Genomic DNA, 14,478 nt, shown 5'->3' with positions numbered 1-14,478 from the left:
TAGAGTTCTTGTGAACAGGATTGAGAAACATTGGCAGTATGGTATGAGGAAGCTTTCTGTCTGCAAGGGTTGCCAGTCTGAAAACTGCCATGAGCATTGAATAGTCATTCAAAAATAGTATTTATTCCATAGAAAGAATTATCTTTGCATATATCAGAAGGCATAAAACATTTTAAATTTACTCTGTGCACCTTAAATACAAAAGAGCTGAAATATAAGAATTGTAACTTAAAAAGAAGGCAAGGACAAAGTAAGTCACAGCAGAATCAATATCTTGCTTGACAGTTTTCCTTCACCTTGGTTCGTTTATACAGTATTAGCTTCCTGAAAGTTCCACAAGCTTGCATAATTTGGTGACATCACTGATAGATAGTTCTAGTACTATGCAATCAGTGATTTCACAAAATGATTTATTCTGGGAGGTATTTAATAAAGATGTGCCAGAGAATTTCATGGACATATACAAATTTTTAAAAGAATCACAACATTTGTGTGCTGTATACTCCTGAGCAACACTGTTACTGAGGGTATTCAAACCGCATTTCTTGGTTTAAGTTACCTTTCATTTTAGATTTACATTTCACCTTTAAAAAGCAATTTAACATATAGCATAAAAAAAGGACAGCAAAATCTCTCTCTCTATGTACATACACCCACACACTTAAATCAAATTACATAGGTGAGAAAGGAGGACTGAAAACTGTTTCACTGTATCTTTTGGTCTTCTGCTCACCTTGTAATAGACACTGGAATTTAGACTAGGTGGATTTCACACATGGTGATATTCCTAATATAACAACTAGGAAAGAGTACTATGCTCATTAAAAAAATTTGCAGGGGCGGACACCAACATATCTTGCTAAAATGAATAGTCTTTTATATTACATTTTTATTTTGCAAGAAAATAAATTATACAACTTAAAAAATAAAATTCAAAAATTAAGCAGTACATCAAAATAGTTCAGCCAGACTGCCATAAAGAAACTGCTACCATTCAAAATTGTACATCATTATCATCTCAGTATGTAGTGGCACACATTCAAAATTGTAAATACCATACGTAGATAGATATTACAACCTAGGAACTCAAGCTTGCTCAACACGCCAGACTACATATAGTGTATATGACAGGAAAGTTTTCATGTATTGTTTATTTCACAAAGAATATTTCATATGACCTTGAAGACTTTACAAAGATAGCATCCCAGTCATTTAGATGAAAATAGAAAACTGTTTTGAGTTTAAGACAGCAAATCTTTTGGTAAAATTATCAAATCTTTCACCCCATTGTGTTTTTAAAATTTGCATCTTACAGGATGACATCCCAATGCAAATAAATGTAAAATGCTGACTATTCAGAACATATTACACATTTAAGGAACAGTGAAAACAAGAAAGCCACCATTTGTTTTGTTTTTGAAATGTAATTGTATTATGTTCAAAACAAGTGCAAGAGAGTTAGATGACTAAACAGAAGCTATGGCCACTAACAGTGGAAAGATAAAAATGGAAGACTTCAGAATTAAAACTGAGATCTTCATTAAGTTATTGGGACAAAAGGAGGATTTAACAATGTTTCTTAATTCAATGAGACATTAAGAATGTGATAAACTGTATTTTCACTTCTGTAATCAGTTTTACTCCATACCTATTCACTGAGACACCATGAGGGGCACCATGTGTTTCAGATGCAGCACCTCTTTAAGCTAGGGTCTTTGGAGATGTATAGTCATTGCGAAACTTCAGCTTTAAAAGTGCATTGTTGCCATATTGCAAGTGAAGAATTTTTTTTATTTAGATCGGAATTCCTCCCACCCCCAAAACACTTTACTGCAAGTATCTACCTATGCCTCAGATAATATTAGCTTTAAATGCATGGTCGTGAAAGTAACCTGATGAAGTATGCTAAATGTGATTCTGCATCTTTAGGAAGTTGCTGGTGTGATTCTCAGATTCAAGTTTTTTTCTTTTTTTAAACATAACATCTATTTTTAAATATAAACCTAAGGAAAATGTAGCAATGTTATAGACATGCTGTTAATTATAAATTTCCCTCATCCAAATAATGAAGTATGTTTAGATAACTTACAGGCTATAATTTTAGTATATGCCAGTGGGAGGGGAAGGGAGAAATGTAAATAACTAGCATTTAAAAGTCTGTTGCTGTCTGGATGCAAAATGAACTGGGACATAATTGTGTATGAAAGTCAATCTCAAAGTTATCTCCTAGTTGGTGGGGCTTAGAAATTAGTATTGCCTACTTTTATATCTAACTTGCTTGTGTGTGACAATACTTCATGGCTACTATTCTCTCATTTAATGTTGCAAACTGTTACATATTCAAAATAAGTGCTCAGATCATCATAATAGAAATATTTTAAAATTCTGGTTTGTTTGCCATTTCCCAATTATTCCCAAATGAGCATTTATTACTCTTAATATCAAGTTACAAATGCTGAAAATCTTGTGGCACCATACAAAAAGATTTCTATTCTTAGAACAAACTAATTTTAGTTTTCTAAATTTAAAATTTTGGCATGTGTGTTACTGGCAAAATACAGAGAGCACCATTTACTTTTAATTCTGAATAGCAACATTTTAGGGCTAAGAATCTGACTTTTCCATGCTACCTTAAAGTTGAAATATGTTTTCACAGTATCCACTCATTTATAAGCATCAATAAAGGCATATAAATATATGCAGTGAGATTTCAATCAGAGTTTTATATTGCCACGTATCAGTTTTTCTCGCTCTCTTGCATGTCCATAAAGCCTTCCTGGAACTGAAGAGGTCTTATTCAGCAAGATGTCAAATATGCACTGTTCTAAGGAACTAGCACTGGAACATACTTCAGTGGTAAGACACACAGTCCTGGTCTACACTAAGAGTTCACATCAGTACAGATACATCTCTCAGTTGTGTGAAAAATCCACACTTCAGAGACATTATACCAACCTAACCCCCACTGTAAACAGAGCTAGGCTGACAGAAAAATTCTTCTGTCTACCTAGTTACTGCCTCTCGGGGAGGTGGATTACCTACACCAACAATAGAATCCCTCTCCACGGTGTAGGCAGTGTCTACACTGAAGTGCTGCAGCAGCAGCATTTTAAGTGTCAACAAGCCCAGTCGGCTTAAGGCAGTAAAAGACCATCCCCACAATTTCTTTTTTTTGTAAGATGCTCTTATTTTATGCATTACAGCAACCATGCAAAATTCAGTTCCCCACTCACCTAGGGAAAGGTTGGTTCTTTTCGGAAGAGTGTGTAACATTAAGGGATTACCACCCATTATCGATAATCAAAAGCAAACAAGTAGATTCTGTGCCTGGGTTGGTAAATTTTCAGGGCAGTTTTTGAAGGGCTGCCTGATAGCATCTAACTAAGAGTATTCACACGACACTGAGTAAAAGCTGACTTACCTTCCACCCTCCACCCCTCCAAGGCAGATTCTCTGCTCCAGCGGTACTCATGTCATCAGTCCAATAAACACTGGAACATTTGAGAGGGAGTTAGCTATTACCAAGAGGCTACTTAACATGGCTGAAGGAAGATGTAACATTTAAAATTTGCCAAATACACATCAGGAATTTTGACAATTTCTTTTCACACAAGAATTGGGAGTTTTTTTCTTCCTTAAACCTTTGCAGGTCTCCTTTAGCTACATCCTTTATCTCCTGCTCACTTCAAAATCAATAGACAGTTGCTGCTTTATGTATTTATTATTTTAAAGGAGACTGACTTTTAGGCAACTAAGTGTCTAAACCCTAAAACAAAGCCATTGGAATACCTGGATATGATGCTACTGTATGTGTACAGAAATTGCAAAGGGTTTTCTTCTCATAAGGGACTTGTGGATCAGTTACTTTTTAATGCCTTCAGATTTATGTAGTCATATTCAAACATATGGAATACAAATATTAAATGTACAAGGGAATACACTTAATATTTCTGTTCATATAACAGACGCAGCCATGAAACAGATATGGAGAAGAAAGCTTCACCTTTCAAAAGGATTGTAATAAACCATTTGCTCAGATAAAATAAGCAATGTATATCCATATGTTTACAGCAAACAATATAAAACAGTGATCTCCTGCTTAAGGAAAAACAACATCCACAAGTTGGAAATACTTTTATGTCACTTGTATGTCAATATTAAAATCCAGTTACTATTATGAAGCACTGCTTGAGCCAACAGGTTGTTACTGTAACAAATACATATCTGGTGTGATGCATCTGTGTCTCTCTCAAAATGTTATACATAAAAAGGATCACCAAAGGTGGACAGTACATTTACTTTGTTGATCCAAAACACAAAGTGAAAGTGCTACTTCTAGTCCTAATTGCATTTAAAAACAAAATCAAAAATAAACAATAGCAGTTCCTCAGTGCATGGGTATTTAAAGGTCTTTTTGTGTGTGCAAGTACTGTTCATCTAAAAACCCAAACCTGTATTCTTCTTGGTGGGTGTAAATCAAATCTACTTTAAAAAGCTCACAATGGGCTCTTCATGAATGCAAGTTTCCCACAAAACGGCATGCTGTTAAAGTGTGCAACATGAAGGTAATGCCATCATGCTAGCTGAATGAGATTGGCAAAATATAGTCCTCTTGTAAGATAAGGCAGGGATTTTAATATGTAATGAAAGTCAAAATAAGTCCTTCTCCAGCACAAAAAACTGTTGCTGCTGTCTGCTCAAGCACCCTTCAATTTGTGTTCTTGGCATCTTACAGAGTCTTCAAATTATGCCATGTATATGAAGGTGTTGATATCCGATTCATCTCTTCTGATATATTTGTGCTCTATAAGCCACTCAATTTGCTCTTTTATCATTTTCTTTTGTGGCAAGAACATGTTTTTCAATATTTCTACCAGTTCAGTCTGAAGCTGAGCATTAGTAATTTTCTTCCGCATTTTCATTATTTGGATAATAGCCTCCTAGTAGGGGAGATAAAAAAAGAAAATGTTTTTGGAAATATCGGGTACAAGTGGCAAAATGAATACACAGGGTTAATTGGGAGGCTGTGGGAAAGGAAAGAGTAATTCAGTTTGATGACCACCAGTTAATGTTTTTTTCCCCCTCAATATGTTGCTAATAGGAAATTTAGCCTGTCAGGTTATAACACTAGATCCTAAAGAAAATATATATAGTAGACCTTAGTAAAAGCAACCTAGAGCCAACTTCTAGTTTTGTTCATGTCCAATCAATCCTACCGACTTCAGTGGATGTGCATGGTTGTAAACGAGGGCAGCAGGATCTTACCATGAGGAAATCACTCCACATATATGCATATTTAACCAGTGTGAAATGCAATAACTATGTGGATTAAACGAATGAGAAGACTAGCCTTTAACATCTGGAAAAAATAAATAATGAATGGTATACAGAAGGTTGTTTGGGAACAAAAGAACATGGTGATAGTCAAGGAAATTAAAACTGATCAAAGAAAATACTTGTTCCACACAATGAACAATTAGACTGTAGAATTCAGTACCATTCGAAGTTGCAGAAGCCAAGAACTTAGCAAAATTCAAAGAGATTGGAAATTTATATGGATAAGAATATCAAAGATTATAATAGGTAATGCCAACAAAAATTTTGGAAGGAATATTAAACCTCATGCTTCAGGGTTTAAACCCATCTCTAAACTATTAGAGACCAAGGTAAGATCTAATGTGGAGAGCAGAATACTTCACATTCACCTACTGCAGGGTTCATAACATTCCTTTGAAGCATCTAGCACTGACCACTGTCAGAAACAGGACAGTGAACTAGACAGACTACAAGTTTGATCCAGTATGGCAATCTCTATGTTCCTATGAAGTCTGGTTTAAAACTACATGTTTTGCTCAGCAAATATCTAAGATGGGAATAGTGATGATTTTATTGTCCATATCAGTTATGGACCAAGTGCCTTCAGTCGCTCACTGAAGGAAAATGGGCACACTCCATGTTTCTAATAACCTCTAAGAGGAAAACATTAAAAGGGGCTGGTTTTCTCCGGGCTTACAACAGAATGCCTCTAAACAAGACTACTTTGGAATGATCTGCACTGTAGAGATCTTTGAAGTTAGTACGCTACACAGATCTATACTTTGAATAATAATTTGTCAGCTAGCTTGGTAAAAACTGAAAGTCACATCCTACAACGATCCTTCTTAATTGACTTAACCAGAACTGAATACATTTCATGAAGAAGTTGGTGAATGGAGAGTATACAGTTAACTGCTGAGAGGATGATTAAGAGTTATGGTGGAATTCAGTCATCAACTTTTGAAGGAATTTAGAAGGCATTCATCGTGCTACCCTACTTTGTGGTTGGTATACAACATGGGTCAGTCACTAAGGCATTCACTCACTTCGTGTGCTAAATTGTAATTAGAAAAACTCTTTCCTTTGAAAAACAAGCTCTCAGGCATCAAGGGGCTCAAAAGGCGTTTTCCATCAACTTAGCCATGACCATGCATAAAGTCAAGCTCTCTGTTGAAAGAAGTCAAAATGTCAAGTGGACCCAGGTGGCACAGTTTGCTAGACAGCTGGCTGCAGTGATGTAGGGCTCTAGTCCTTGACCATGGTCAGAAAAAAACTGCAAGTTTAAGTTAATACAAAATGTTGAAAGTCCACTGCAAGGGGTAGTCTATGGTAGTTCTACTGACTCCAGTGAGGGTTATCAGCTCGGAGACTTTCCATATGGGTATGTATTTTTCTAGAACTGCATTTTTTATTACATTTGTAAAGTACTTTTAAACCTTCTCTATAAATTAAATGAAATAAGAGACATTAAAGCTTCGCGAAGAAAGCATGTCGCTCTTTTGCACTTGAAGTCTGATAAGTATTTCACAAGAACGCTGCTTTCACCCATTCTGTGTATAGAATAGTCAAAGAAAAGTTAAAATCACGATTTATTGTTTCTTCATCTTTGTCAAGAACTTCTGCCCTGGCTGGAGTGAGACTCAATATCCCACTGTCTCTACTACAAAGTGTCCACTCCCATTGCATTGCTCTCTGCCATTTACAGATGACAGTTTGTTGTTAATATCGACCTTGTGTTCTGATGTATCTGTAAACAAATACAAATAGGCACTCACCAGGGCTCATATGGAGCCTATAAGTCAAAACTAAGCATCCCATTCTCATTCTATCCCATCACTGAATCTCAAATTTAATCTCAATGAACCCCTTTACAAGCAAGAAATTAATTTTGCTTCCAGAAGTCGTCAGTTTTTGACATCCTTGCCCAGAGCCCTCACAATCAGCTACAGCTGTGTTTTCTATGATTTGGACCTTGCTTGCTGGGAACTGGACCATAAATTAGACCACCGACACCTTTCACACAAGGTTACCAGATACCCATCTGATGGGTAACAGCTTTCATTTACTACTGATTGGTTCTGCATACAAACAAATTGCCTAGGTGAAAAGTTGGATATCTAATGCTGATTTTCTGACTCATCTAGTCATCATCTGTACAGTCTTCAAAGGCTTAACACAAGTTGGTAACAGTTCAGAATTTAGTTATTTTCAAAAATTTGCATATTTTACATTGAAAATACATAACTACAGTATAGATACCCTCAGGGTAAGCAGGTGATTTCAGCATGTAAGCAGGGGACAGATAGGCTATTGGCACCTAACAATAACTGAATATGTTGCTTTTTGACACCCAGGAAGCACCCAAGGCATTTGATAATGGGAGGGTATGAGTCTCCCTCTTTTGGGGAAGAGACGAGACACTAGATTTGAAGGGGAGTGGAGGGTAGGTTGAATTTCTCACTCTGTACCCCTGTCATAAACAGATAGCTACGGGTTAATGTCTCTTTCACCTGTAAAGGGTTAACAAACAGTGACCTGCAGCACCTGACCAGAGGCCCAATCAGGAGACAAGATACTTTCAGATCTGGGTGGAGGGAAGTTTGGGTGTGAGTTCTTTGTTCTTGGTCTGTTCTCTTTCTGGGCTCTGAGAGTGACCACACGAATCTCCAGGCTCTTTAATCTTCTGTTTCCAATTGTAAGTACAGTGGTAGAAAGACAATATAGGCTTTTACATTGTTTTTCTGTATTTGCAAATGTGTAGTCTGCTGGAAATAGTTTAAATTGTATTTTTTCTGGATAAGGCTGTTTATCCATTTTCTATAAGCTAAAAGACCCTGTAACTGTTTACCATCTAAACTGCAGAGATAAACCTTTTACTTTTTTCTCTCTTTTTTATTAAAAGCTTTGCTTTAAGACCGGTTTGATTTTTTTCTCCTAGTTAAGGCTCAAAGGAACTGAATCTGTGTACACCAGGGAATTGGTGAGGAGAAGGGAAAGAGAGCAGAGGAGAGGGAAGGATAAGTTTCCTCTTTGTGTCACATTCAAGGAGCTTGAATCTGTATTGCCCTGAGGGAGGGAAAGGTAAATTTCCTCTTTGTGTTAGATTCATGGAGTTGAATCACGGTGATCTCCTAGTGTACCCAGGGTGGGAAAGATCTGGGAGGAGGTAAGGAGGGGGAAGGGAAATGGTTTATTCTCCTTTGTTGTGAGACTCAAGGAATCTGGGTCTTGGGGTCCCCAGGGAAGGTTTTGGGGGGATCAGAGGGTATCAGGCCCTAGAAATTCCTGATTGGTGGCAGCCTATCAGATCTAAGCTGGTAATTAAGCTTACGGGAATTCATGCTAGTACCCATATTTCGGGCGCTAAGGTTCAGATTTGGGAATTATACTATGACAACCCCCCCACTGTCCCTTGAAAGCAGCTAGCTCCCCACTGCAAGCCATCCCAATATTTGCCACTACATCCAATAATGAAGTACGTTAGCTTGAGGTTTCTGCTATAATGATCAGCAGTCACTTATACATTGAACTACATTGTCATTTATACCAGCCTTTTGTTCCTGAGTTAATACCTAACTGAGATAAATTGGAGCTGCGCAGCAAACACCTCTCAGAGCTATTGTTTCAGGCTGACTTCAGTGGACAAGTTCACATTTGTTTCAAATTCTGAAGGTTTTCTTCACAACCATAAGGGCTAGAGACTGGATATTTTTAAATGGAAACTTACATTTGGGAGCAATGCTGTGGAGTACATAGTTCCCATGTTGAACCCATTTATGAAACTTTCTCTCCAAAAAAAAAAAATGCATACATTGTAAACCCTTTTCAAAAACAACCTCATTTTGAATCCCCCCACCTCCACACACTAATGAGCCTCTAAATCTGAGATTCTCTAACTTCACTGCGCCGCAACCCCCTTTTGACAACAAAAATTACTATAGGACCCCAGGAGGGGGGACCGAAGCCTGAGCCCACCCGAGCCCCACCATCCCAGAGGGCAGGAGAAAGGGAGGAGAGGAAAGGAAGCAAAGCCCAAGGACTACAGGCCTCCCTTGCCTGGGGATGAAACCTGAGCCTTGCCACCCAGGGCTGAACCCCTTGGGCTCGGGCTTTGGCCCTGGGATTCAGCCCAACCCCAGCAAGTCTAACTCCAGCCCTGGTGACCCTATTAAAATGGAGTCACGACCCACTTTGGGGTCCCAACCCCCGGTTTGAGAACCGCTAGTGTAAATAAATAAAACTGAAAGGAAATACAGTTTGAAAACAGCCTTTCAAGTAGTGCAGAACAGAAAAAATAAGTACTTTTAAACAGCAGTGGTAAAGCAACATAACGACCCAGACTCCTTGTGCTCTGCAGACTTCGTGAGGTTGAGTTTAAAGCTATTTTTATCCAGTTTAATAAGCTTTTCATGGAAGAATATCTCAGAAACAGAGGTGGCATATGGTAGTAGTAGTACACCAAAGGAAATGGGACTGTAAAAACTTTACTTACCTGGGTTCGTAATATTCTTAGCTGGACAATTCCTTCATTCTCCTCTTCTCGCATTCTTTCTGTAGTGAGTTGCAACCGGCCAATCAAGTTTATCTTACCCCTTTTCTGAACTTTAGCATTTTTTCTGGAAGAGTCAATTATATATGAAAATAAGCCCAAACATATCCATTTTACATTAAGAAGGAATTCACATTAGACTTACAGCAAAGCAGTACTGACTTAGTATAACAGTACTGCAGCAATGGTTGAAAATAGCTCGTTGGCAACAATACACAATTCAAAACCCCATCCCCAAAATATGTGTAGGTTAGTTTAATGCATCAGATGAAAAACAACACAACAGATGTCAAACTGACAGGCTGGACTGTGGTATTATGTAGTTTTACAGACAAAAATACCTCACATACAATATTAAGTTCAGGGCTCTAGACAAAGAGTTTATACAAAAATAAAATTAGAAAGTTGGGCTACTTTATTGTTCACCACAGAAGCCAGCTGTCTGTCTATCACAAACATATGAAAAAAAACAGTTAAATTATAATCCTGGTGACAGAATTATTCAATTTTCACCCCCAACATTTTTCCAGACTGTTTCCTCTGTATCATAGTGTCCTGTCATCCGTTCTCCCAGGGTACGTTCCAAGAAGGAAGCAGGGACATCTTCAGCCCTTTGCATGGGATTCAGCAGCTACTGGGGACTAAGCAGCAGTTGTCACTATATCCCCCCTCTAACGAGGCCAAGCAGCAAATAGGAGAGAGTCACAGAATCTGATCCCCACTGCAAGCCGCCATTCATGATAAAAAGAGCTAATATCTTCTACATCAAGTGCCCTGAAGCAAATGTATATCAGATGTTGTAAATGTTTTATTTCTATAGCATCTTTCATTCTGAAGGATCCCAAAGCATGAATATGAGATTTCTATACTCCTCACTGCAATACGGTCACCTCTATTGTAAGATACAGTAGCTGAGCCACTTTTTAACAATTCCTATTGTTTCTGACACCACCGGGTAAATTTAGATGGAATCTGAGTAGAAGATTGATACTGTTCTAACACACTTATTCCTGCTTGAAGTGCCATGGACTCAGTGACAAGCCATCAAAACCTCAATTTTGCATCTCACTGCTAAGTGATTAAGAAATCAGCTTATTTCAAGAGAAATCCTTTAGTACTAAAACATTATATATTTTCATTTTCAAAGAATATCTTACATTAAACTGAACTCCTGGTTCACTGAGAAGAGAGTTCCTTCTGTAAAGTCTTTGGGCGAATTAACTTGAGGTTCATACAATAAAACCTGACGTTTCAGCTTTGGAAATGCTACAAGAGACTACAGAGAAAAGGAAGAGGGGAAGAGACCATGAAAATGAAACATTAGACCCTTAAAACAGAACCAACCAACCTTTAGGATTTAACTGCATAACAGAGAGCTGTACAATACGCTCATTGGTACAGGGACTGTGTAGTCTTATTTGACTGTAAAAAGCTCATGCATGCTGTTGGCACTCATAATAATCTAATCAGCATCAAATCAATGATTTATTAAACACTGTTCTCTTTTTGAAATGTTTTAATATAAACAGTATCATTCAGAAGAGCTGAAGTGTATGAACTCACAGCCACAAAAATGGCCAGTGGTAAATCTGATCCATTCAAGATTTCTTCTTCTAGAGTTTCTGCTGATCTGAGTGGATTACAGGAGTGTTCCCCTCAAAATTAAGTCAGTCACTTTTAAATAAAGTACATTTAAGTAGTAACTGCTGAACTCCTAAAACCTGATGAGTCCTACAACAAAAACAAACTATTACAATTACATCTTCTAAGCAACATCTGGCTAGAAAGACTTGCTGCCTCTAAAAGTTTAAGTTGGGCAATCTTGATAGGAAAGAATGCCTATAGGTAAAGGCTATGCATATTAATATAAAGCACAAAGCAGCACAAAGAAGCACCATTGCAACTAAAAGGCTAGTTAGGAAAGGTTTTCACTCTTCAATTTCAAAAGCACTGCCAGAGTTAGTACTTTTAAAAAAAATACTCAGGTGGATATTTAAGTATTAAATAAAGGTAAAGAAGAAATCTGCTTCAACAGAAAGGGAAAATACCCATAAAGTCCTCCTAAGTTCTGCATCAGGGAGCTCAGTTGCTAGTTTAAGATTTTCAAAGCTGATTTTCTCTCTGGGTCTTTGGTTCCATGCAAACAGCACAGCCAGCTGAAACGTTGTTACCTCTAAGTCATACTGGCCAACCTCATTCTTAAATGTTATCTGAAAACAGAAAAAAAAAAAATACATTTTTGTTCATTAGGTTTTTTTGTTCATCAGTTGTTTTTCTAAGTTCAAGCATATATTATTATTGTAGACAGAAACAGATTTTATACATTAAAAATGAATACTAAACTCAATATACTTACAATTCCATTGGACATGAGATGATGCCAGTGCAGTTTTCTGCCACTGTGATTCTTTTTGTAGAACTCTTCTACCTCTGGGATGAGGTCTTCTAATTCCGTGGGTAGTGATACAAACACTTTTTCAGAACTTCGAGACCAGGCACCAGCATTTAAAATTTTAATATTCACAGAATCAGCTATAAAAGCCAGACAGTATTAAAATATATTAATCTGAAAATATACCACCAAACCAGACAGTAAAGGAGCATATTAACTGTTTTTGACCTCAAAGCAAGATGTGTTCTAACTGACAACGTATGTTCAAACTGAAGTCTAAAAATGATAGAAATTCCAAGTTTTAAAAGAACTATTCTTTAACATGAGTAAAACAAATATCAACACACATTTGAGAACAATACCTGGTAGGGCCAATTTATTATTTTTGTGCATTTCTTTGAAGGCCTGGTTCAAGTCTTCAGATACTTTGATATCCTGGAACATCCTGGCCAACTTGTTTACATAGTCTGCTGGCATACCTACTTCCTGTATAAACAGATAAATTATACCAAGACACTACAATCTTTAAGATAAAAGCTTACATACATCAATCTTGAGGTTTACAATAACTAATTTAAAAAGAAATTACTTCAGTAAAAAACAAAAACAAAACAAAAAAACCAGACTGTGGCATAATCAGGATGGAGGATTAGTCCTTAGAATGCATATGATTCCAATGTAAAAAAGTCTTCATGAACACAAAAACAGTATCCTTTCATAAAGTAAAACAGTTCTGTCTGGGCTTTTTTTTCCATGTTCAGCAGTGGTGAAAGTAACTTACAGGATTTACCGGTACGGCCAGAGTCCTGAGAGGGGCGTGGCCTCAATCAGAAGAGGCATGGCCTCTCAAGATTTAAAGGCCCCGGGAGCCCCTGGGGATCAGGGGCAAATTAAAGAGCGTGGGGCTCCAGCCGCTGCGGAGCTCAGGACCCTTTAAATTCCCACCGCAGCTTCAGCCACCAGAGCCGCGGGTGGGATTTTAAGGGCTCTGTGCTCCTGAAACCGCAGCAGCCCAGAGCCTTTTAAATCAAGCCCCAGCCCGACCGCGGGAGCCACGGGCAGGAGGTTTAAAGGGCTCTGGGCTGACTGTGGCCGCAGCAGCCCAGAGCCTTTTAAATCCGGCCCCAGCCCACCCACCGGAGCCTCGGGAGGGATTCAAATGGTTCTGGGCTGCCTGCTGCAGCAGGCAGCCCAGAGCCCTTTAAATCCCCGCCACGGAAGCCGGTGCCATCCGGCATGGTGTACTGGCTCTTGCCGGTACTCATACCGGAGGGGACTGGCTTACTTTCATCTCCGATGTTAAGCCACAACTCATTTTGCTCCACATAACCCTTTACATCCTTTATACTAAATGACAATTCATAAAACATTGGTCTCATTTTCATAATAAATTAAAATTTAACCAGAAGCTAAGGTGGTTTTCTTTTTTGGTTTTTTTTTTTTTTTTAAAGAGTTTCATTATTGAAGAGAAAACAACATTTTAAAAATAATTCACAGGTCCTGTTCCACATCTGCAAAATGTTGGAATTTATGCAGAGTAAGGCTGTCAAATGATTAAAAAACTTAACCGCACAATTAACTGCACTGTTAAACAATAGAATACCATTTATTTTAATATTTTTGGATGTTTTCTACATTTTCAAATATATTGATTTCAATTACAACACAGAATACAAAGTGTACAGTGCTCACTTTATATTTATTTTGATTACAAATATTTGCACTGTAAAAAAACAAAAGTAATAGTATTTTTCAATTCACCTCATACAAGTACTGTAGTGCAATCTCTATCATGAAAGTTGAACTTGCAAATGTAGAATTATGTACAAAAATAACTGCATTCAAAAACAAAACAATGTAAAACTTTAGAGCCTACATGTCCACTCGGTCCTACGTCTCGTTCAGCCAATTGACACACAACTTTGTTTACCTTTATGGGACATAGTGCTGCCTGCTTCTTGTTTATGATGTCACCTGGAAGTGAGAACAGGCATTCACATTGCATTGTTGTAACTGATGTTGCAAGATACGTGCCAGATGCGCTAAATATTCATATGTCCCTTCATGCTTCAACCACCATTGCAGAGGAAATGCTTCCATGCTGATGATGGGTTCTGCTCGGCAATGATCCAAAGCAGTGTGTACCAATGCATGTTCACTTTCATCATCTGAGTCAGATGCCAACTGCAGAAGGTTGGGTTTTTTTTTGGTGGTTCGGCTT

General features: G+C 37.8%; 1 protein-coding gene across 3 annotated transcripts in view; it reads right to left on the bottom strand.

The window, feature by feature from the left end:
- Positions 1-892: 892 nt before the first annotated feature.
- CUL5 (cullin 5) overlaps positions 893-14,478 on the bottom strand; it is a 74,610-nt gene continuing 61,024 nt past the window's right edge. For 2 of the 3 annotated variants that reach the window (XM_030560961.1, XM_030560960.1), the window contains exons 14-19: positions 12,620-12,743; positions 12,222-12,397; positions 11,914-12,075; positions 11,023-11,141; positions 9,809-9,932; positions 893-4,940 (exon numbers count right to left, since the gene is read on the bottom strand). In XM_030560961.1, the coding sequence (XP_030416821.1) occupies positions 4,746-4,940; positions 9,809-9,932; positions 11,023-11,141; positions 11,914-12,075; positions 12,222-12,397; positions 12,620-12,743 (900 nt within the window). In that variant the 3' untranslated portion in view covers positions 893-4,745. The other variant, XM_030560966.1, reaches the window with a different exon arrangement.

The sequence above is a fragment of the Gopherus evgoodei genome, chromosome 1 (assembly GCF_007399415.2).
Source record: "Gopherus evgoodei ecotype Sinaloan lineage chromosome 1, rGopEvg1_v1.p, whole genome shotgun sequence".
NCBI lineage: Eukaryota > Metazoa > Chordata > Testudines > Testudinidae > Gopherus > Gopherus evgoodei.
The sequence above is the reverse complement of the archived record's forward strand: the minus strand, read 5'-3'. Positions and strand labels throughout refer to the sequence as shown.